The sequence below is a fragment of the Malus domestica genome, chromosome 14, assembly GCF_042453785.1.
Source record: "Malus domestica chromosome 14, GDT2T_hap1".
NCBI classification, from domain to species: Eukaryota; Viridiplantae; Streptophyta; class Magnoliopsida; order Rosales; family Rosaceae; genus Malus; species Malus domestica.
In genome coordinates, this window is record NC_091674.1 from 31,211 (window position 1) to 57,013 (window position 25,803).

At 40.0% G+C, this 25,803-nt stretch overlaps 2 protein-coding genes and 1 long non-coding RNA gene across 4 annotated transcripts; all 3 read right to left on the bottom strand.

Moving 5' to 3' along the window:
• Positions 1-995: 995 nt before the first annotated feature.
• LOC108172650 (uncharacterized) lies at positions 996-1,439 on the bottom strand. The gene has a single exon (XM_017330469.2). It carries the CDS (start codon positions 1,437-1,439, stop codon positions 996-998), a length of 444 nt encoding a protein of 147 aa, XP_017185958.1.
• Positions 1,440-6,394: 4,955 nt separating this feature from the next.
• On the bottom strand, positions 6,395-10,797 carry LOC139191306 (uncharacterized). 2 transcript variants are annotated; one of them, XR_011575303.1, is made up of 3 exons: positions 10,118-10,773; positions 7,659-7,833; positions 6,395-7,537 (listed from the first exon to the last, which is right to left on the bottom strand). It is a non-coding gene; the product is annotated as an uncharacterized lncRNA (long non-coding RNA). The 2 variants fall into 2 exon arrangements; XR_011575302.1 differs by lacking the exons at positions 6,395-7,537; positions 7,659-7,833 and adding an exon at positions 8,125-8,878 and having other exon boundaries at positions 10,118-10,797.
• Positions 10,798-11,307: 510 nt separating this feature from the next.
• On the bottom strand, positions 11,308-14,555 carry LOC103428652 (apyrase 2-like). The gene is made up of 7 exons (XM_008366779.4): positions 13,602-14,555; positions 13,404-13,496; positions 12,716-12,921; positions 12,466-12,557; positions 12,078-12,295; positions 11,743-11,932; positions 11,308-11,648 (listed from the first exon to the last, which is right to left on the bottom strand). The coding sequence occupies exons 1-7, from the start codon at positions 14,094-14,096 to the stop codon at positions 11,536-11,538; spliced, it is 1,407 nt and encodes a 468-aa protein (XP_008365001.2). The 5' UTR covers positions 14,097-14,555; the 3' UTR covers positions 11,308-11,535.
• Between the last annotated feature and the right edge of the window lie 11,248 nt (positions 14,556-25,803).

The window sequence follows — 25,803 nt, forward strand, 5'->3', positions numbered from 1 at the left end:
ATGAAGTACCTATAGCCATCATAAGTAGGTGTGGGGAAAGGCCCACATATGTCAGTGTGTATGAGCTCTAGTAATCCATTACTTCTTATTGCATCTTTCTTGTGTGAACTCACCATTTTTCCTTTAATGCATTCAATACATGTAACCGGATTGTCAAACTCAAGTGGTGGAAGTATGCCACTTTTACTTAGGTTCTTTATTCTCTCAATTGAAATATGCCCTAATCTTTTGTGCCAAATAGTGGATGAAGTCTCATCTTGATTCAATCTCTTCTGTCCAATTAAATGTGCTACTCGACATGATTCCTTGCAATTCAGTCGAAACATCCCACCAATATGCAAACCATTCCCAATAATCTGAGAGTTTTTGTGAATTGAAAAGCCACTGTTATTTATTGAATATATAAAATCTTTCATAACTAGCTGACTAACTGATACTAAATTCCTTCGAATTGAAGGTACATAGCACACATTCTCAAGGTCTAATGTAAAACCAAACTCTAATTTTGTTCTAACTGTTCCAATAAACTCAACAGCAGCTCTTCCTCTATTCCCAACGATCACTGAGACTTCATCCTTTCTTGGCACTCTCTTGCTTGTGTAGCCATGTAAAGAGTTTGTCACATGTATTGAAGCACCACTGTCAAGCCACCAAGAATCTCGAGCATATTCAACATTATTTGTTTCAAAACAAACTAAAACTTCACCTTTAAAAATCATAACATTACCTTTTCCCTTACCACTGTCAAGCCATTTTTTGTATTTCTGGCAATGTCTCTTCATATGTCCAGGTTTCTTGCAGAAGAAACATTTTCCCTTAACAGCTTTGGACCCTTTGTTTGCACCAATTTTGGAATGATGTGATGCTACTTTGTTGTGCTCCTGTTTTGCAGTGTTGTTATGGTGATCAGTTACCATGTTCACCTTTTTCTAAAAAAATTCCTACCTTATGTGTTGCTCCTCATGCACGCAAATTGCAATCAGTTCATTGAGGCTTCACTTCTCCTTTTGTTCATTGTATGTGCTCTTTAATTGTGAGTACTCATTCGGTAGTGATTTAAGTGCCACATGAACTAAGAAATGATCACTCATAGGAACTTTGAGGGCATTCAATTTAGCTCCAATATCTAGCAATTCTAATATATGTTCCCTCACACATCCCATACCATTATATCTTTTGGTCATAAGTTCATTCATGAGATTACCAGTTTCTGCCTTATCTGATTCTTTGAACTTCGAGTCAATAGATGCCAAGAACTCCTTGGCATTCTCGGATTCAGGAATGCCACCTCTCACTGTGTCAAACATAGATCTTTTAATCACCAAGAGAGTAATTCGATTAGCCTTCTGCCATCTTTCATATTTTGCTTTGACATCAACTGCAGCATCAGAAGCAAGTTCTGGAGGACAATTCTCTGTTGTTGCTATGTCTAAATCCATTAGCCCTAGACAGATCTCAAGGTCTTGTTTCCACTTTTTGTAGTTTGTTCCACTTAGGGTTTAAACAGTGTTCATAGCATTCATCACTGAATATACATACAACATGTATGCATTGATTAAAACAATCCCAAAACTTTATAAAAACAAAATTGATTCAACACTTGTGAGCAAAATGAATCAATATGTCTTTTGACACCGACTTAGGCGATACACCAGTTTCCTTCATGTCGATTCCCAACACTTGTGAGCAAGATGAGAACCCCACAACCGATATGTCACATAAATCATGCCATACCATTCACATATGATCCAGAAAACAACGATCAACATTTGTGAGCAAGATGAACAGTCTCTATATCATATATTGAATGCAATTTTATGAACAACTACCTTAAATACATGATTCAATCTTTCATGATAAACAGTTGTAGCTTGAATATATGATTAATTGAATTATGTAGACGCTGATCATCTTTAACTTTATAAGCACCAAAGTACTAACAATCAAGTAGAACAATTTAAATTTGACATGAACTATGCAAGATCTCATTTGCGAATTAGGTATATCTTTTCTGCATGTTAAGAATTTTATGCTGCATGCTTTTCATTCGAAAATCACATATGAGATCAATCTTAATGATTTTAACCATCCAAACAATGGCTCTGATACCAATTGTAGGCCGTGATGTTTGTATGATCAAAACACAGTATACATATATATATATAACTCATATGAAACTCTTACTTGTTGAAGGTGCAGTAGCCATGCAAAGAATGCATGATCAAGAGAACACCATTATCGGCACGTTTGCCGTGGTCAAGAGAGAGAAAAAAACACCAACTCTTCTGTAAACTCCTAGCTTTATGACAATGCTCTATGGGAAGCCTTAGTTGTCGTGATCTAGGGTTAGCAGGGACCGGTGTTTATATACTAGCCAAAAAGTCTTAGATTCCATCCATAAAGGAAAGCAAAAACTCTCCTTTCTTGGCTCTCAAGTAAAATATCATAATCATATATTATTAAGGATTCAATCAAAAACCTACTATAATGTAAGACACTCAATGTAGGATTGATATAAGGATATCAAATCGCAACTTAACTGATCTCCAACCTATACATTCCAATTACATATAGTAGATCATTTATGGTTGATTTATATTGAGTAAATCCAACATTGACCTCATGAACAATTTAATTGGCCAAATGCATCTTCACCCTTAAAAAATATGCTGGCACAAAGTCTAAAAAATGTGCTGGCACAAACGATCTCCACCACTACAAAATGCCCTGGCACCCAGCCCATTTAAAATATTATTAATTTTTTTTATAAAATACACAAAAATAGTTTTAATTTCATATATGATTTTTAACCAATCTTGTCACGCCACATGTCATTATCCAAAGTAATTTTGTGGATAGATTTCCGATTAGATTTTCATCCAATCCCGATGTGCCACGTGTCACTATCTATTTATAATAATTTAGCCAAGATTTCGATTAGATTTTCAATCAATCTTGTCACACCACGTGTTATTATCTGAACGTACTATTTTTGAATGATTTCCGATTAGATTTGGCCAAGATTTCGATAAGATTTTCAACGAATCACGTAGTGACACGTGGTATTGTCTAGAACATCATCCTTTCTTTTTTTTGTCCATATAAACCTTACATTCATCCTCATTCACACACCAAACTCAATCCTTATTTTTAGCTCAAAATCATTCTTCATCGTTTATAAATCTTGAGTTCTTACAATGTCTTCTTCAAGGAGATTGTATGAAATCGATGAGTAGCAGAAAAGATTGTTGGCACAATAGGAAGAATTGTTTAATCTCGAGGAAGGTGAAGATGAGGCTTTCACAATTGAAGAGGATAAGGAAGATGAACATAGAAGGCAGAGGGCTTTACATTCCCATCATGTCATGGAAGTTGTGGGTCAAATATCTAAACCCAGACGTGCTGCAAACTTGGATAGAAAGAGGGAAATACGAGGTAAAGATCTCTTGGAAGATTATTTTATCCCCAACAGTTTATTCCCTTATCATATTTTTAGACGTCGTTTTAGAATGCAACGAAGTTTGTTCAATAAAATCATGAGTGCTATGTGCAACCATGATCCATACTTTGTGAAAAAAAGAGAGGATGTTTTTCATGTTCTAGGTCTTCTTCATGAGCAAAAATTACTGCTGCCTTGTGGATGCTTGCATATGGAGCATCTGCAGATCAAATGGATGAGATAACGAGGATGAAAAAAAACAACTGTTATGGAGTCCCTGATGTAGTTTTGCTCCGTAAATTAAATAAAAATATTGATGCGGGTGGAATACATATAAATAAATAAAAGTATTGTCACATGATATGCTAAACTTCTCCCACTACTCATATTAGTGGAAGCATGAGAGAGAAAGCGTTTTTCCAGCAAGTAAAGGATATGTTAAGTTTTTTCCAACGACCTTAAAGACCTTGACTACTTCTTGTGCGATCTCCAAGCCTATCGCAAAACACTTCCGTAATTGTACTCCACATTTCTTGCAACTCCATCTCATTACCCGTAAGCGGGTCATGAGTAATTTGAACCCAGCATTGACACAACGTAACATTTTCGATGAGCTTCCACGTAGCCATTTTTTCCACACAAAAAAAGTATATGAAAGCTTTGGTTGAAAGTGTTGAAAATATTGAAACGTGGTGTAAGGTGGAAGACGATGGTTAGATATTTATAGAAAAAAAATATTTAATTTAATTTTTTTCTATATTTTTAAACAATTTTTTATTAATTTTTATTAAGTTAATTAATCTAGATCGTTGGATTTGAAAAAAATTCAAATCCAACAGCCTAGATGTTGACACATGGTCAACGATCATAATTCTGACCGTTGTGCATTTTATTTTATTTTTTCATTTTTGGACAAAAATTGTGGACCGTTGATCTCGAGATCGGACGGTCCAAAACGCGCCACGTCATTGGCCGTTGGATTTGATTTTCAAATTTTGTTGATCATTGGAAATCCAATGGCCTAGACTGAGCCACGTGGCATCCCGTCAGTCCCTCTGTTGCGCTTGCACATGCGAGCCCGCCCTTTTTTTCTTGTTAGGGACGCGCGGCCACTCGCGCGTGTTTCCCACGCGCCTGGCGTAAAAAAATCAAATTGGCATGTGATGTCATGCTAACGCCAACGTGACATCACATAGGCCGGGCCTTGGTTCATCACATTTTGGGCCGCCCTAGAAGACGGCTTGGGCTAGGTGCTAACCTATTAAGCTGGGTTGCAGGAGTTTTAGGGGGTGCCAGCCTGTTTTTTGTGATTTGAGCCGACCTACCCCTTAGGGATGGAGTTGCTCAAGCTCTGGCAATCGTATTGAGGACATTGAGCCCACCCATTGTGAAAGTAACAACACACACACAAACTCCTCGTGACCGTCCGTAGCCGTTAGTGACGTTCTTGGCTTTGAGTTCGTTGTAGCAACCGATGTTGGTGAGCCCGAGCTCGGCGATAAGGTGGTCGAGGAGGTTCAAATTAAAGTCACTGGGGACAGTGAACACATCGGTGACACCGATTTGGACGAGTCGACTGGCGATGTGGTGACCCAAAGTGGCGTTAAAAGAGTTGATGATGGTGGAAGGACTCAGCAGCGTAGTTCTTGTCCCTTTCCTAGTAATCGTATAGAGAGAAACACCTGGCGGGTCTTCTCCCCATGGCAGTGGCTGTAGGTTCTCCAAAAAGAGGAGGATTTCTCTCCTCTCCTAATCTCTATTTCCTTCCCTTCCCTCCCCTCCTACTTAAATGGTTACGATGAAGTTACGTTAATTTTATATTTTTTTTTATAGAAACAATAAGACAAAAAGCAAAATGTGAGATGAGGAAAGGAAAGGGGATGAGAATAGGAAAGGAGAAAATCCTACTCCCTCCAAAAACCCTCGACTTCTTTGGATGTGAAGGATGGAATAAAAGGATTCGGGGTTTGCCCTTGGGTTTGCTTCCTTTATTGAATAAACAAACGAGATTAGAGATTATATTAGGGAGTTGAAGGGGTTCAAATCAGGCCGTAGCACAAAAGTACCATTCATCTCTACCACTTGCCCTGGTTTGCTTCCTTGGATTGGATGAAATTAATCAATGGTGCCGCCATGGTCTTTGTAGAAACCATATATTCCATTAATTCTAATCAAGGGATTACAACCTATTTATACATGAAGTGTATGATTGCTAACCTAGTGGTTACAAAATAACGGGAATACAATTATAGCCTAATAACATCTAATAACAACATAATGACTTATAACAACATAACGGCTAATAACATCTAATAACAACATAACGGCCAATGACATCTAATAACAACATAACGGCAAAACAATGATGTGTTGACATTCATTGGCTCTAAAACCTTCCTTAACTATGGTAACTGCCTAACACTCCCCCGCAAACTTGACTCCAAATAGGTGACAAGTTTGAAAATAAGACGTGCAAACTGTTCAACTGGTAATCCTTTGGTGAAGATGTCGGCAAGCTAAAATGTAGAAGGAATAAACTAAACTTTGTGGCTACCAAAAGCAACCCGTTCACGAACAAAGTGAAAATCAATCCCAATGTGTTTTGTGCGATCATGAAACACGAGATTACCACCTAAATATGTGGTAGACAAGTTGTCGCAGTTAAGTAAGACTAGACAAGTAAGCAGACAATGAAGTTCAGTTAAAAGATCTTGAATCCATACAGTGTCAATACAAGCGTAGGCCAAGGCTCTATATTCAATTTTTGCTCTGGAACGGGAAACTATTGGCCGTTTCTTGGCACTCCATGAAATGAGGTTGGGTCCCAAAAATATACAGTAGCCGGATGTGGACCTTCGTGTATCAGGACAATCCTGCCCAATCGGCATGAGAATAAGCAATGAAGAAGGAACAATCTTGAGACCTACAAATAGGAAGACCAAACCCAAGAGAGCCTTTCAGGTAACATAATATTCGTTTAACAGATTCAAAGGTAACATAGAGTTGTCAGCTCGACTTTGACATAAACAATCCTCATAAGGAAAGAACTAAAACGTTGAAACCATGCCCAGGGAGCCTACTTGAGGCCATAAATGGCCTTATGAAGCTTACACACATGGTGAGGATAATAGGGATCAACAAAACCTGGGGGTTGTCGCATGTAAACTTTCTCAGACACAGAGAGCCATGTAAGAATGCATTCTTGACATCATGTTGTTGAAAAGACCATCCAAAAGAAATAGCCAGACATAGAACAGTGCAAATCGTTGTAGGTTTGACGACATGACTGAATGTATCAAAGTAATCAACACCAAATTGTTGATGGATCCTTTGGCAACAAGATGTGCCTTGTACCTTTCAATTGTGCCATTAGACAACCACTTAATTTTGTAAACCCATTTACAACCAATTGTATTGATCGAATTAGATGATGGGACCAAAAATCAGGTACCTCGTGAAGAAGTGCATTATATTCGTCGAGCATGGCCTGTTTCCATTCGGGAGAGCGAGACGTTTGTATGTAACAAGTAGGTTCGACATTCATATTCACCAAGGCAATGAAAGCTTGAGGTACAGAATACCTAGTAGAAAGATTTGCTGGATATTTAGGATTTTGGCTTGAAAATTCAAGCAAATTGGACTACAACACCCACTGGATGGTGGCAGAGCAACGGCAGAAGCACCAAAATCAGATGTTGCGGTTGAGGAAGACAACACGACAAGTGTGCTGCAGGTACTGATTGAACAGATGTGATGGGCAAGTCAACGTCCAAAACTGATGTTGACTATGTGGGACTGATGGGCACGTGGATTCGGGGGAAGGACAGCTGGGTGAAACGGTGCCAACTGCAGTAAGCTGTTGTCAACTGCTGTTTGCTGTAGTGGCCTGATGTCAGCCGCTGTCGGCTGAGCTGTTGTTGTCGGCTGAGAGGGTGAACTAGGCAGCCAGCTGACTGGAATTATGGCAAAGTTCTGGACGTTGAGTAGGGCAGAGAAACAGAAGCATAATAAAATTGATCTTCATGGAAAATGACATGGCGTGAAATGTAGAGTCGACCTGTAGGAGGATGTCAGCTGCGGTACCCACTATGTTTATCACTGTAACCAACAAAAATACACGGAAGAGAACGAGTTTGTACTTTGTTAAACACATAATCTTCAAGATAGGGATAACAGATACACCAAAAAACTCAAAGAAAAGTATGATCAAGAGAATGACCAAATAAGGATTGGTATGGTGAGGTCCATTGAATAACAGGAGTAGAAAGTTGATTAATTAAATAGACTGCAGTGCACAACGACTCAGCCCATAAGTTATGGGGCATGTGAGCAGTAGGTAAAAGGGTGCGTCCCATATCAGCAATATGACAATGTTTGCGCTCAGCTAATTCATTCTGTCGGGGACAAGAAAACGATGCACAATTCCATTAGTGGCACAAAAATGCTTAAATTGCAAGTTATCATATTCCTTTCCCCCATCACCCAGGAATTGTTTGATAGACAAAGAGAATTGATTTTTAACATACATAACAAAAGTACCAAAATGGTCAAAAACCTCCGACTTAAGACGTATGGGAAAAATCCACGAATAACGAGTGGAATCATCAGTAAACAAGACATAATAGCGATAACCAGAGATCGAGACAACATGAGACATCCACGCATCCGAATAGATTAAATCAAAGGGTGCAAAAAAAGACCATCTTTACATAGGCCTTGAAAAGGAAGAACACCACTTTGTAAGTCACGAATTTGATATCCCCAAGGAAAGAATGTAATACTTACATGCATATCATAAGTAAACTGATGGACAGATAAAAGATTTTATGAAGGGAAGGAACACTTAAGAGGGACGAAAGGCATAAGCCTTAGAAGAAAACAAAACATTACCAGAGTGATGGGGAGGGTGTCACCATTACCAATCACAACATTGTCATTAGATGCTTAATGGGCGCCAGTGGGAACATCTTAGCACCATCAGTCATGTGATTTGTAGCACCCAAGTCCAAATACTAGTTAGGATCTAAAGATAGGAAACATCTCTGCCGGCAAAGGGACAAGAATAAGGACACTTGTCTCGAACGTGTCCAAATTACTGGCAGTTCCAGCACTGAAGTGGCTGACGGGAGGGAGGAGAACCTAAAAGACCTTGGGCATTGAAGAACGGACGTTGGGCTATAAGGGGAAGTCGGTCCAGGCCCATAGAAAGTACGAATTGTGGCTGAGGGCTTGCTTGATCACGAGGACGCATGGCAGGCGAGTCACGTGGTGGTCGAACTGCAACAAAAGCAGCAAGAGGAGACGCAACCATCTGAGCGGCAAAGGTCTGTTGCCCCTCGAAGGCAAGGAGTCGAGTGCGCAGGTCAGAGAATTGTGCAAGCGGTGGAAAGTTCAGAAGTGCTATAACAATCATTTGGTAATCAAGATCCTAGACCACGACTGTAATATAAAGAAAATTACATCAGAAGACAAGTTGACCACTGGAAAAGCTAGACTAAACTATAACTGCAAAACAGAGCTAAAACATCCTGACATTACTAATGAAAAATAAGACACAGCAGTACTCCAATCATAAAAGGAAGCCTGAAAAGAACTATCCGTAAACTCCAATAGCAAATAAGACAGTCGCATGAATTTTTTCATACAGAGATTTCTAATAAGATTATCCCAATACATATAGAAGTTACAACTTTGAGTAAGATATCATTTCTAGTATGATATATGTGTTGACCTTTTTATCTCTATGTGTGTTGGCCTTAACACATATATCACAAATTCTTGAATAAATTGATTTTAACTAGAATAATGTTCACAACCATGAAAAGGTCCCAAAAACAGTGAAGATGATCATACTACCAAGTAATACACAACGGAGCAGAATAATAGACAAAAAGATGAGTTCAGCCCCGGGATTTATGCAACTATGAGAGATATTTGTTATTAACTTGGAAGTATAAACTGTAAAGGTACAAGACACCCGTGCATTAAGTCACATGATTCAAAGCCGAAACCCTTGTACAAGCACTCCCACAATCCCCGTCAGAACACTTACATCATGAAATTTTGTCAGAGGTCCAACAATTACGAAATTGTTCCCCAAAGCAGAGCAAAAATTGATTCCACAACCATCTATATGCTCATCATAAAAGCTAAAACACAGTGTGCAGACTCTGCATGTACAAACAAAACTAGAAGCAGTGTAATGGAAGTGTTTCTTGTAGTTATGCATTCATATAAGTTTTTATGTTCCAATTGACTTCTGAATATATTTCTCTCCTGCCCCTCTTCACCAAACCATTTTCTGTTCAAGTGTAATGGAAGTGTTTCTTGTAGTTATGCATTCATATAAGTTTTTATGTTCCAATTGACTTCTGAATATATTTCTCTCCTGCCCCTCTTCACCAAACCATTTTCTGTTCAAGCGTATAACTCATAGAGTGAAACAATTTTGAATCATAATATGTACAAATAAATAAACAGAAGAGGGGATGATAAGTTGCCAAAATATAGAATTGAATTTTATTTAACAGAGAATATACTCGAATCACAAATCCATTAGACTCATGTTGGAGTTCACAGCATGTTTGAGTTGAGCCGTGAGTCTAAAATATATTAGTTCCTTGTTTGTGACAACAAAAGTAAACAGATGAGTGTACACCGACAGAAAATGATATGCACCTGTATAGTGTCCACTGAAACTTGATGCCGAATGTTGGTGACCAGCCATGACCACGTGCATACCGAGATCAGACACCACTGAGATTTCTTATTTTATTGAAAACTAGGGCTCCCAGAAAGAAAACTCCGCTCTCTTACAACTTTCCTAGTTTCCGGCTGCTAAAGGAAATCATTTTCCTGATGAGATTTCTTGGGGATTATTCTAGCGTACATGTCTGGCTGACTCTAATCCAACTGATCATCTTTTTATCTGTCGTATGGAATGTGGAAATGCGTTGGAGATGCAGATACAGCAGCAAGGGATTGCTTCAGGGCAAAGGCAGCAGCAACGGACACGACAGAGACATGGCTATGCGTGTAGCAAATTCGAGTATAATGATGTAATTCTCGCCATTTTTCTCATTTCTACGAACCCTACCAACTGTTTGTGAAAATAACCAAACCAATCCAATCCTACATTCGAGTTGTAGTAGTAGTATAGTAAAAGACGTACCTGTTTCGACTGCTCTTGAATTCGGCGGAGGCAAGCAAATCCAAAATCCTCACTCCTGTATTATACCTCAAATTCTGAATGATTTCCACCTGTCCCCTTTTACAAATTCATACTATCACCATGCAAATGCAATCAGTCGGCGTCGAGCGACGAGTCTGTCCCCAGTCTGGCTCTGGCGGTGAAGGTTAAGAGTTAAGACCAATGCAACAAGTAAATTCTCTATTTTGGGCTCAGCTGACAACTGAAAACTCCGCCATGGCCCAAGGAAGGCCCAACTACAAAACACGAAAGTAAAAACACCCCACTATCTCAAGCCCACATTTTATCCTGTGGCCATGGTCTGAGATTCTTTCACACAGAAATACCTTCTTTTTTTTTTATCCTTCTGCACGCTTCTATTTATTTATATTCTTTAGTTCTCTCTGATTTTATTCAATTCAAAAGTCATGTGTACGTAAAGAAAGATAAATTGTAAACACAAAAACTATCTAAGACCAGGCGTTTAATTTCTCTTTGCGCACGTAATTAGAGTTCCAACAACTTGAATTCAAGTTGAACACTCAAACGAAGGAGAATGAACTGAATGGCAAACACAAATTAGGAACAATTGTATTCGTCTCCACAAGGACAGACGCAAAAGATTAAAAAAAAAAAATTGGAAATGGTATCACCGTTTTGGTTACTCAGCCGGCAAAACTAGAACAAATTGAATCAAATTGTTATCTAAAGAATAGTTAAGTCTGAATAATTACAAATGAGAACAAATTCAACCATATTCTCTCATTATTCCCAAAATATAGACCAAATCCAATTCCCAATATCAGTTTATGAGGTTGGCTTCGGAGCAGTACTGACCATGGAGTGCAAAGACCGCCGGTGCCAAAATTCAAAGGCTTATCTTTCCAATAGGTGATTCAGCTGACAATTATAATGAGGACACGGCCTCTATGGCACTCCCTAGTGGCCATGCTGCTTCAACCAAGGAATTTTGATATTTAACTTTCTTCACCAATGTAATATCTTGCCAGGGATCAAGACCTGTTTAAGATATTGAAGCAACCAGTTCAAACATATTAGAATTTTATCGTCATTTTCCAACTTGCTTAACTCGCTAAAGTATAACTAGACCTACCAAATCCATCCACAAGCAATGAAGATTGGTAAACAAGATCCATGCACAAGAACGGCAGGTTACCCTCCTCAACTCTTGGATACGTTGATTTAGCATCCTCAAGTTTAGTTTCACAAGCACGCTTAGCTGCCTCCTCAAAGTTACCAGGGTGAACTTTTGCAATAGGTTCGTTTGGGTTAACAAAACCAGCCTGCATTTGTACGGAATTTTTTGTTTTTTGGTAAGGCAAATGTATAATATGTGGTAAGCAAAACCATGTTGTTTTCTAAACTAAACCCTAAACTTTTTCATGCACATCAAGTAATAATATATAAAAATCAAAGATGGTGAAATACCTCAGCAGCTCTGTCAAAGAAAAATGAAGCCACAAATAGGTTCCTTTGTCCATCCCCTCCTCCACCGTTCCATACCCCGCCAAATGTGCACTTCATGTGTGAACATGTTGCTTCATTTACTTTGAGTGCCTTCGTAACTACCCTCCTGCACTCCTCAACACTTGATCCAGATGAGGAAGCTGATGCTTTATAAGATTGTCCTCCATATGCGTAAGAACCTGAACAACATATCAAGATTTCCCAACAGACAGCATATTATGCACTAAATCCACAAACAGAAAGTAAAAGCATTAACACCGTGTGCTTCATCGCTTAACAATATAGAGAAAATGGAGCAATAAATGTCATTCCTTTCTCAAAACAGAGAAAATGGAGCAACTCAGCATACCATAATATCCGGCTAAGATGCAGGGGTTGCCAGAATCTTCAGAAACCTTTAAAATCTCTGCTCGAGCTGCTAGTAACCCGTAATGCAAGTAACTGCATAAAAATAATACAAAAGAAATTAATCTAGGAATACCAATCTACAGTAGTTATGTTACAACAAAGTCGAGGAAACAACTGAATGCATTAAAAAAAATTAATAATACACAAAACCAAACCCTGACATCAATTAAGCAGAAGGAAAGAGGAAAAACCTGTGAACATAAAGGTTATATTTAACGCCTTTAAGATTCATTTGCCTTACATATACATCCTCTCCATCTGATAACTTGGGTGCTTTTGCAGCATCTGCCTCTGAGATAGCATAAGCCATCTGAACAGATCCACCTCCAAGGTCAACCACCCCTACAGTATCTGAATATTTCTTCCCCAAGTTTCCTAGTAGATAGTTTATTGTCACCTGAAAAACAAAAAGAAAGTTAATGTATAGCTATGACTACTCTTCTTTCTTTTCCATTACTTTTTAGTTTTAGATCAATGATATGTATGCACATTGCTTCCCCAAATTGTGTTACTATACTCCCATACTCGCATATGCAAGCTTCCCGGATAACAAATTTCAAAATATGCTTGGTTTTCCAAAAATGTTGGGTTATTTGATATGGGGTGTGATATCCACACCCCTTTTTAATTCTCACACACCCTTCGGATCGGATGAATTGGAGAAGATCAAAGGACATAAATTAACGAGGAGTGGGTGAGAAGTAAAATGGGGTGTGTGGATAGCACACCCCTTTGACATACTCAGACAGTCTAGCACAAACAAAAGAATAACTAGATATGACAGAATCAAGTAATATGAATGAGTGCGTACAGACTAGTACAGGTACAGGTACAACCACTAGTAATATAAATGAGCTCAAAAATTGGAGTAAAACACACCCACTGGAAGGAACCTTCTTGAGTTCCATCAATTACAGTAACGGCATCAGGGCGGGAGCTGAGGCTGCTTCTTTGTTTGAGCAGATCCCTGACCTTTTGAATTTGAAGGATAACAAAACAAACATGTGAATGAAATTGCGAATTGAGTTTCGAAAATTAAAGGAAATTGCAATTTTCAAACAAGAAAAAGATGCATACGGCCTGGAGAATGCGGTCAGAAGCATCGCCCTCCAAAGCCCTAAGGCCAGCCGTAGCCCCAACGCGGACGGGAGTGAAGGAACGAAGCTCCTTCGGAACTGCGCTCTCAGCCTTATCGAGAAGACCGGTGAGGGACTCGGCAGCAGAGCGAGGGTCCTTGGCATAAGCGCTCAGACCAGGCTTGACCTGAAGAAAGAGCTCGAGATCTTTGCCAATGGGAAGGAGCTGGAGGTTGTGGTCGAAGCAGAAGACGTGGACGCGGCTGCCGGAGCTGCCGGCGTCGAAGATCACAGCGTAGGATGTCTTGGAAGGCAGCTTGCGGGGGAGCTGGTTGCGCAAATTACCGCCGGGGGGCATGACGTAAAGGACCATGGTAAGGAGGAGGAGAGGGATTGAGATGACGAGGATGACGCTCCTGTATCTGTACATTTTGTCGGAGAGGGAGTCGTACTGGGGACTCCCCATTCCGATTCCTCTGCCGGGACGCTTGAGCATCTTGTTTTCGGAGTCGGAGAGGGGGTCGGGATCGGAGGGTGGAGAATTGGTCTGGATCAGATTCTGAGCCTCAAGCAGTTCAGCCGAGGAAGGCGATCTGTATCGGATCTGACCGTTGAGATTGAGGGGCTGCTGCTTCCCTTCCTCCAGATTTGAGTACTAGTCCTGGGATTAAATAATCCCAAACTCTCCCAATCTCTCTCTTCTTGTCCAACTCCTCAACAGCTGGTGCCTGCTGCCTGCTGGGATCTAAATAAAATGTTCAACTCCGAGGAAGGCGATCTATAAGGAATCCACAATGCCTGCCTGCCTGCCGGCCTTTATCAGAATATGGATATCGTCGGAGAAAGGTCACTGCAGTCGTCTGCACTGCAAGAGCAAAGAGCAAAGAGTTAAGTGCAAGAGCAAATGGCTTTTTTTAGGATCTTTGCAAACTTGGGTTGAAATCTATATATATAAGAATGAACGAATGAACCTACATTTTCGATTAAAAAGAAAAACTAATAAAAAAAACTTGAAATCTTTGAATTTTAACGAAAATGACAAAAAAAAATGTTGTAAGTGAATAGTACATAATTGATTTTTTAAAATAAAAATATGATTTTTTTGTTAAAAAAATCAACATTAGCATTAACCACCACTCCCCCCTCCATAAACACCTCATAGCATTTCCAAATGAAACATCAAATTCAAAAACATTAAATTTCAATGTGATGGTAAACTTGGCAATTTGACATAGGGAATTTTATTTAAACTTTTTTAACATCTCTTTACACCCAACATACTCTTTTTGCACTCATATTATTTTTAATTAAACTATCAATATCTCTTTAAACCTAAATTTACTACCTAAACTACCCTTACAAACTCAATTCAATATGTAAATTTATCTTTTACACCCATATGAAAAAAATAAAAATAAAAAAAAAACCAAAAAATCAAAGCATTCTCTTCTACGTTCTCTCCTTCCAACACTTACTTTTGATGGAGTCTCCATCACCCTCTACAACATTGCTCTCTCAACTTAGTTCATATTTGTCGGGACTTGATAGTATTGGTCAATTTTCTCATTAGATTTGTTGAGGGGAGTCCTTGAATTGCTACTTAATCATTCGTTTCACTGCAAGAGCTAGTTTCTAATATAATTAATTGTAGCACAATGCATGTTCTTATTTGACATATCCTGAGTAGAATTTAAAGACTTAAGTTATTAAAGATGTTTTTGAAATTAGGCTCTCATCTGCATCATATGTGCTGCATACAAGTTTATGTTCTCATGTTTACAATTTGAGCTTGCATTAAACTTTATTAAGATTTTTTTTTTCCCTCAAATGAATCTGTTCAACTTTTAAGGGATTGGATACGATGGGTCTGCATGCACGCCACACCCCTCCACTCTTCCTCTGTACATAAAAGGAAGAGATAACTCCTTCCCCTTCCCGTCCACTCCATGCGTTTCCATTTCAGCCGGGTATAGTAGAAGGGGTAGTTGGCTTAGTATAGATTGTCAATAGTTCAAAATTACTATCAATCTGTACAAAAGGGCTTGTTTTTCACTATGAGAGTATCTTATGATTTTTGTCATACTAGAACGTAGGAGAATGATACGTGATGGTGATGGGTAGGTTTGATTATTGGGTGTGGGTTTATAATTATTTTTAGGATAAATCTCAGTTTATTACCCTCAAGTTTCATGATTTTCAACATTTAATACATGAAATTTTTTTGGTCCCAGAGTCATACCTAAAGTGTTAATTTTGGGACAATCTTATACATCCGTTAGTCTGACTATTAAGTCTCCTGTTAACTGATGACATGATGCCCATGTGGACAATAACTAAACGTCACGTGTCATTAAAAAAATTTAAAAATTAAAACAATTAATTAAATAAAAGTATTAATAAATAAAAAATAAAAAAACCCAGAACCCCTTCATCTTCACCCGACACCCCCGACCCCCTTCATCTTCTCCACCCAAGCACCCCCTTCTCCCATCCCTCATCACCCACCCCTTGCCCACCTGAGCCACCCTTTCTCCGATCCACTCCTCCCAAATCAAATGTCAGAAAACCCTAATTCAAAATTTCCAAGCAAAATCCATTGGCTTCTACCCAGTTCACAGAACCCTCGAAAGAACAAATTTAACAACCAGAACACCAAAAATTGAGCACAAACAGATAAAAAAAAACTCACCATCTGCAAGCTTCAAGCTTTAAAACTCATCCATATCTTTCATTTTCTGACTCATATTTTCTCAACAACCAAACAGGGTATGAAGAAGAACCCAGCTCCTAGATTGCAGAGGAAGGCAAGAAAGAATGATCCATTCCCTGTTCAGGTATCTGTTTGGTTTTTCTTTTTTTTCCTAATTATTACTATTTGGATTCCAGGAAAGTCAAATGGAAAGAAAGGGGTAGAAGAAAACGGGTTGTTTATCGGAGCAGGAGGTGTGTCTTAGCCTTTTAGCATTTGCTTTTTGCAGTATGAATTAAATGATGATGGGGACTATATATGTTTATATTTAGGGTAAATCTCCGCCTGAAATCAGAGAAAGGGTGGGTGATGAGGGATAGGAGAAGGGGGTGCTCGGGTGGAGGGGATGGAGAGGTTAAGCAGTGGAGGGGTGTCTAGTGGGGAAGACGAAGGGGTTTTGGGTTTTTTTTTTTTTTTTTTAATACTTTTATTTAATTAATTTTTTTAATTTAAAAAAAAAATTTAATGACATGTGGCGCTCAGTCATTTTCTACATGGGCGTCATGTCATCAGTTAACGGGAGACTTAACAGCCAGATTAACAGATGTATGAGACTGTCCCAAAATTAACACTTCAGGTATGACTTTAGGACGAAAAAAAAAACTTCATGTACCAAATGTTGAAAACCATGAAACTTGAGGGTAGTAAACTGAGATTTACCCTTATTTTTATTATTAGTTTTATCTTGTACTTTTATGGTAATTTGCAATAAGGTAATAACGTAATTTACATTTACAGTTTAAGTTGAATATAGAGAGAGGTTACATGAGTTCAAATAAAATTTTCCTTTGACATATTGTCAATATTTTCATTCCAACCGATATACCAAAATTTATTGCTTCATTTATATTTTTTAAACAAAAATAATAAAAGTTGAGTTGTTGGTTTAAAAATAATAAAATTACTTAAATATGTTAGCATTTAAAGTAAGGTGCGTGGAATATCTTTAGAAATAGCAATAATCAAATTTGAAAACAATTTCAAATTTGACATCTCTTTGTCCATGTTCGTTTAGCCTTTTTTTTCCATGTCATCATTGACATCTAGGTTAGAGTAAATAGTACGTTATTTGTTACTGTTATATGTCTATGTGACATTTTTAATATCTCCTTTGGATATGGTCTTACCTTCTCTACCTAAACCTTTTCTTATTTGTATAAAATAAATAATAAGAAAGAATTAGGATAATAAATAAATATATATATATATATATATATATATACACACACATATATACATATAAATAAAAAATTTAAAAAAAAAAAAAAAAAAAAAAAACCTTGTGTAAAGTAAAGTGTACATCAAACCCCACATTTCTTCTATTTACCGTACAGTTCCTGCTACCTACGTATTACGTATGGGTTCCCTTTAGAGATGAATGCCACTTTACATGGACTTGGATTGTCTGCCCTCCTAGTTGTGGTGCCCTTCCATGCCCTCCTATTTTGTGCGGTCACGGTTAAGCCACGTCAATATTTTATATTTTTATTATTTTTTGTCTTATTATCTTATTAGAAAATTAATATAAAATATTAATGTGGCTTAACCGTGACCGCACAAAATAGGAGGGTATGGAAGGGCACCATAACTAAGAGGGCAGACAATCCAAGTCCACTTTACATTACCAGTTTAATCATTGTTTCAACTTTCAACCCATTTTTACCTTTTTATAGTTTTTTGGGTAAATTACACTTTACCACCTTAGGTTTGAGGTTTATTACAATCTCATACAATATCTTCAAAACATTTCACTTTCATACCTCACATACTATTTTATTTCAATATAATACATTCGTTACATTTTCCATCCATTGATCCGTTAAGAGCTGAAGTGGCAGCCATATTTGTGTCACATGGTAAAAAAAAAATTTATTTATTTAAAATATTATAATAATTTACCCTAAAAAATATAAATAAAAAATAAAAAACACAAACTGAAACCCATCTCCCCGCAACCCCCCTCGGCAAACAAACCCAAAAACCTTCCCCCCCCCCCAGATCCACCTCCCTCTCCTCCACTCTCTTCACCTCCCCCTCCCATCCCACCCCATCCCCACCTCCCCCGCTACCATTACATTACAAAAATACAATCCCAAATCAAATGTCAGAAAACCCTAATTCAAAATTTCCAAGCAAAATCCAATATCTTCTACCTAGTTAATAAAACCCTCGAAAGAACAAATTTAACAACCAAAACCCCAAAATTTGAGCAAAAATCAGATAAAAAAAACCCACCATCTACAAGCTTCAAGCTTTAAAACCCAGCAACCAGAGGACCGTGATTTCAGGCAAAGGTCAAGGAGAGCAATGTGGCCTTGGCAGTCGCCGATGACAAGGAGGAGGTGGGAGCTGGAGGGATCGGTGGAGAGGATATCGTGGCAAAGAGGAAAGGCTCGGTAGAGAGGAGATCATGGTAGAGAGGGAGCGGATAGGGACCCATTGCCACTGCCGCTAGTGCGTCTTTTCCGAAGAGGTGGAGTGGGTTTTTGGATAGGAGGGGAGGTAAAGAGAGTGGAGGAGAGGGAGGTGGGTTGGGGGGGGAGGTTTCTAGGTTTGTTTGCAGGGGTGGGGGGTTGCGGGGAGATGGGTTTCAGTTTGTGTTTGTTTGTTATATTTTTTTTAGGGGAAATTATTATAATATTTTAAATGAATAAAAAATTATATTTTTTGCCACATGACACAAATGTGGCTGCCACGTCAGCTCTTAACGGATCAATGGATGGAAAATGTAACGGATGTATTATATTGAAATAAAATAGTACGTGAGGTATGAAAGTGAAATGTTTTGAAGATTTTATATGAGATTGTAATAGACCTCAAACTTGAGGTGGTAAAGTATAATTGTAGACATCGAAATTTCAGTAAATAAATGTTGACCGATAAATCAAAGTTTCAACGCTCATGTATTACATAAATTTTACACGTAGCGTGTGTCTAAACAAAAAATCGAAATAGTTGGAAAAGTCATCAAACAGGACACATGTCAACACCTGGCAGAAACGACTTATTTCATCTGGGATATTATATTCAAAATTATGCCTTGGAAATTTCTATAAATAGAAGGCTAAATCATTCATTTGAGGGGACCAAAATCATTAGGCAAAATTCTGAAGCTCTGAAGCTCTGAAACTCCGAAGCTCTCAAGCATCCAAGTTCCCGAAGAATCAAGAAAGCCTTCTTCGTTCTTCGTTCATCGTTCTTCCAAGATCAAGCCCGACGGCCCTTGGATCAACAATCATCCACCTTCAAGATCAAGCCCCGACGGCCCTTGAAGAAAGCGTTCTTCGTTCTTCGTTCATCGTTCTTCCAAGATCAAGCCCCGACGGCCCTTGGATCAACCATCCACCAATTCAAGATCAAGCCCCGATGGCCCTTGAAGAAAGCACCATCGTTCATCATCCGTTCATCCAAGATCAAGCCCCAACGGCCCTTTGGATCAACAACGTTGACAAATCCACACATCCAACTGTTCTTCAAGATCAAGCCCAAAAGCCCTTGAAGATCCGTTCATCACTGTTCTTCGAGATCAAGCCCAAAAGCCCTTGGAGATCCATTCATCACTGTTCTTCAAAGATCAAGCCCAAAAGCCCCTTTTAAGATCCGCTCAAATCCACCTTCAAGATCAAGTCCACGGCCCTTGAAGAACGTTCATCCTTAGATCAAGCCTAACGGCCCTTCGGATCAATCACACATCCACAAATACACACCTTACGGAGATCGAATCAGAAGATCAAAATAGAGAGAGATTGTAACCCAAAATCATCAAATACAAATATTTGTTTGTGCACGTCGTTCTTGTCTATTTCATTTCAGGAATTTTCCGTGTTCACAAATTGGCACGCCCGGTGGGATGATCTCTACCTCTCATCTCTTTCTCCGTTCAAGAAATTCGAGCACACTTCCAAAATTAATGGCATCAAGGAAGGCTCAAACTGTTCCGGCAACTGGCGCAAAGAACAAGAGCGTCATCGTTGCAAGTGGTGTCACTCAAGGAAGAAAAAATCGATAATATCGGCGAAATATCGCCAATATTATCGTTTTTTTGAAGATCCGAAATTTTTTTAACTATCCAAATGAATTTCGTCAAAATATCGCGATATTATCAATAATATCGATAATATCGCGATATTTTTAAAAATATCGATATTATCGTAATATAATATTAAAAAATATTTAAAAATGTTGAAAATCTCAACATATACTACACTTGATCAAAGCCCCCAGAGGCTAACCAAGACATGCTTTTCTCACCATGTGAATGTGCCTTTTATAGGCGTTCTTGGCTTGCTCACTGCCCTCGCTGGGCGATGTGGGACTCGACCAAGGAAAAAAAATAGGAATTTCGGCCGAAAATCCACACCCACTTTAAACGGCCATAACTTTGTCAAAACTCAACAAAATCAAGCAAGACAAAAACGAAAGTTGTAGCCCTCGAAGAGACGAAGAGAATGGTACCTCACAAGATGTCTGAATCGTCGTGGTTTGGCCGGAAAATGCCTCGAAAGTCACTGAGGTCGCCGGAAACTGGGTAAGATTCAAATGAGTATAACTTTTTCAATACTCAACGAAATTGAGTGAAACAAAAATGAAAGTTGTACTACTCGACGAGACGAAGAGATTGATACCTTGCACGCCGGCCAACTCGCCGTGGTTTGGCCGGAAAACCAAAACGTATTGCCTCAAGGGCTGGTACATGTGAACTTGTGACTCCAACTAGGTAAGAGCCAGATCTAATTTGGGGCCTTCTATCCTATATTTGTGGACAACCATCAAATGCTAAAGATTAAACAAACATAATATGTTCTACTGCTTAGCAAAAAAAGCTACAAACCCTTTGCTTATCAGCAAAAAAAGACAAGTCCTTGCACTAGATATACTTTCAAATTACGTTGAGTAGCAACCTGATATATGTATTCGGACGAATTATAAAACAATTGACACACTCCTGACTTCCAAAATTCAATTCTTTTACTTTATATAAACTTGAAAAAACATAATCGGCATCCAAATTAAAGTTTAGTCTTATTCAATGTATTGATTTTCAATCGTTAATTGATATACTATAATTTGGAACATCAACGCCTAGACGCATGCTTATGTGTAAGAAATTTAAAGTGTCAAATTCGGCACATTATTCTTCATCATTTTATTCACTTCCCTTTTTTTTTTAATATCCTAAATAAAACCTCCAAATATTGTACTAATTCATTATATATAAATGATTATGGTGTGTTTAGACTTCTTTCATTAATTACTACATATTTTCTACACTCACAATGTTTGTCAGCTCGCTATATAATCAACTTGATAATGTTAAATCCATCATGCAATGCATTTCTTTCCAATTTTTTGTGATAAACTAATAGATTATTGACTAAATAAACATCCTACAAAGTTTCAATAAAAATTTCCAAGTTTTTCTTACAATTTCCGTGGTTTCCATGTAATTTTTATCGATATCGATATTTTACCGATATTTCCATCGATATTTTCATGTTTTCGGACTACCGATATTTCCGATATTACCGATATTTTCTTCCTTGGTGTCACTTTAGGCATCACGACTCGAAGCAAGGCAAGAGCTACTTCTGTCGCCTCTTTCACCTCTGCATCAACTCTGCCAAGAGAACAAGAACACCCAAGGCACGAGCCTTTGATCACCTTAGCCTCACCAAAGGCACCAAGGGGCGAAAGTCCAAGGAAATACTCCTAATCCATGCTCTCCGATGCCGATTCGAGCAGCAGGTCAGCCATGCAAGTCATGACCATTGGAGTAACTTCAATCGATGAGCAGCTGGCTCAAATGAATGAAGCAATCGCAAGACTAACTCGAACCGTGGAAGAAAAAGACTTGCAGATCACGGCGTTAGTCAACCGACTGGAGGCGCAGGACAGCGAGAAACCCGACCCAGAGGATGATCCACTAAAGGGAGGAGCTGGCGGAGACGAAGAACCCCCGGTGAAGAAAATCGATGGGAAGCCAAAACCAGACCAAGCAGCGGCGCTCATGGGATCTCTCTCTATCCAGCAACTGTAGGAGATGATCGCCAGCACCGTCAAGGCACAGTACGAATGGAGCTCAAATACCTCCGGGTTGTACTCAAAGCCTTATTCAAAGAAGATTGATGCCCTAAAGATGCCAAGGGGATATCAACTACCAAAGTTCATGCAGTTTGATGGAAAAGGAAACCTAAAGCAGCACGTTGCACATTTCGTCGAAACTTGCAACAATGCAGGGACGGAGGGAGACTACCTCGCCAAGCAGTTTGTGCGCTCGCTGAAAGGAAACGCCTTTGAGTGGTACACGGACCTAGAGCCCGAGTCCATCAGCAGCTGGGAGCAATTAGAGCGGGAATTCCTCAACCGCTTCTACAACACCCGTCGCAATGTGAGCATGCTAGAACTGACGAGCACAAAGCAGTGGAAGGACGAGCCAGTCATTGACTACATCAACAGATCGCGCACTCTAAGCCTCGACTGTAAAGACAGGCTCTCGGAAACCTCTTCAATCCAGATGTGCATCCAAGGCATGCAATGGGGTTTGCAATACATCCTTCAAGGCATTAAACCACGGACTTTCGAGGAATTGGCCACTCGCGCCCATGACATGGAGTTGAGCATCGCCCATCATGGGAAGAAAGAACCGATCGCCGACTACAAGAACGACAAAGTTCTTGGGCCAAAGTTGGAGAAGACTGCGTGGAAACCCACCAAGGAAGCAATGACGGTCAACACAGCTCCCGTCAAAATCCCTACACGAGGCAAAGCGATTCAAACCGAAGCTTTTCGTGATCAAGAGATGCGTAGACGCACTTTAAAGGAGCTTGAGGAGAGGACTTATCCATTCCCCGACTCTGATGTGGTTGCCATGTTAGAAGACTTGCTGGAAAAGAAGGTGATTGGTTTGCCTGAGTGCAAACGGCCAGAAGAGATGAATCGCACTGACAGTCCAAGGTACTGTAAATTCCACCGCTTTATCAGTCATCCGACAGAAAAATGTTTCGTGCTGAAAGATCTCATCATGAAGCTGGCTCAGAAAGGAATTATCGAGCTAGATCTTGACGATGTGGTGAAGTCAAACTATACCACCTTCACTTCTAGCTCTTCCGACTCAAAGTTTTCACCTCAACCGCTGGGGGCATCCTCCAAGACAAGCAAAGTTGAAGGATGGACTCAAGTCACTCCTAAGAAATTGCACAAGAAGCATACGTCTCCTCCACAAGTTCGCCAATCGGAAAGGGGGCAAAGCAGCTCTTGTCAACCTTCAAAGCAACGTGAACGTGTTGAAGATGATGAAATTGCAACACAAAGATCGTCCGTTGCCATCACAATGCGCGATTTCTTGCCCAAAGACTTCTTTAATCACTCGGTCAAGTCTTCTTGCTATGAAGATTGTGATGAACGCCTCTCCAAAATTGCTTGACAAATTAACAAATGCTCCTTGTTCGCATGAGCCTAAACTGCACGAACCAATGCTCCTTGTTTGCACGAGCCTAAACTGCACGAACCAAAGCTCCTTGTCCGCACGAGCCTAAACTGTAGGACACAAGGCTCCTCGCCTGCATGAGCCTAAAACTGCATGGCAAAACGCTCATTGCCTGCACGAGCTGAAACTGCAACACGGCACCAAATGCTCATTGTCTGCACGAGCTGAAACTGCAACACGGCACCAAATGCTCCTTGTCTGCACGAGTTGAAACTGCAAACGACACCAACGCTCCTTGCCTGCACGAGTTGAAACTGCAAACGGCACCACCAAAAGAAAATACAAAAAAATATCTATGTTTTTGAACTACGTTTTGACTTGATCTCTTTCTTTGGAAGGGTACGTAGGCAGCTTGAATATTCAATTTCAAGTTCAGTCACATAAAAAATTAAAAAAAAAAAAAAATGTTTTATTAAATAGAGTTAATTTTATTACAAAAAAAAAAAATGGAATACATATGTTATGTATTTACAAAAAAAAAAAAAAAAAAAAAAAAAAAAAACAGATTCCTTTTATATACATACATATATATATATATATATATGTATATATGACCTCTATCCAGCCAGCCCATCAAAAGGAGGTCATCCAAACCCAAGTGGCAGTGACCAGGCCCAAACCCATGTCCAAATCCAGCTCCAAGAAGAAGACCCAAGTCCACCAGCAACAAATCCAGGCCCAATCCTCTCTTGATCCATACACCCCTCAAGCTACAAGGCCCTATCATCCTCTTCAATGCCTCAGAGATCTGAATTTACTCCATCTCCATCCCCATTCACTCCGGTAACTCTAACGGTAATGCCTCCAATGGAGGAGACTACTCCCCGCTCTCCCCAATGTTCCTTGACTCGCTCGCCGCTCTCCATCGTTACCTCCCGTCTAATGAGTCTGACTCGCTGGCTGAGGACCCGGACATGCCAATGAACCCGATCTCCTGCGATCAATTCCGGATGTTCGAGTTCAAGGTCCGGAGGTGCGCGCACGGCAGGTCGTACGATTGGACCGATTGTCCATACGCCACTCGGGCGAGAAGGCCCGGCGTCGCGACCCGAGAAAGTACCACTACTCTGGCGCTGCATGCCCTGACTTCCGCAAGGGCCACTGCCCGAAGGGTGACTCGTGCGAGTTCGCTCACGGTGTTTTCGAGTGCTGGCTCCACCCGGCCCGGTACCGGACCCAGCCATGCAAGGACGGGTTGCATTGCAACCGCCGGGTCTGCTTCTTTGCCCACACACCCGAACAGCTCCGGGTCCTGCCCGGTCAGAGCCCGAGAACCCAAGCGTCGGGAGCTTTGGACTCGTATCCATTTGGTTCGTCCCCCACCTCGATCCTGATGTCACCTCCATTGTCTCCACCGCCATCATCATCCCCAGCTTGATCAGAGCTCGCAGTACAGTTGGAGTAGTGCGTACGGCTGTCTGGTGAACCCTCTCGGAGTGGTTCGATCCACTTTCGAGAAGACGGTTGCGTTGGGATCCGAGTCGACCTTCTTCAGCGACAGGGATTGGGGCGACGTCGATCTCTTCCGCAGCTTTCTCTACAAACGACGGCAGCCTCTCTCAGGTGCCACTTCTGAGTCCCAGCGCGTGGAAGCAGCTCCCCAAAATCTTTACTAGATTTACAACCCTTTGTGCAATTAGTCCCCATTCCATTTCCACCGTTAGATCCCGACTTGTTGCCGGAAGGAGCTGAGGCCACGGTGGACCTCCCCTTTGAAAACACTGCCAACTTGAAGATTGCATACGACCTCCTGCAAAAACCCATCAAGCAGTTCATTGTGGATCGATTGCCTGATTGGATCATAACCGACTTTGCTGCTCATTGGGTCGTAGAGATTGGCAAAGATGGTAATACAGATGATATTCTGCCGTCGCCGGAAAGCTTTACTTCGCCGCCGGATCTGGTTACTTCTCAGTCAATGGTCGCGTACCGAGAGCACGAGGTGGTCCATACGCACGCGGGCCTTTA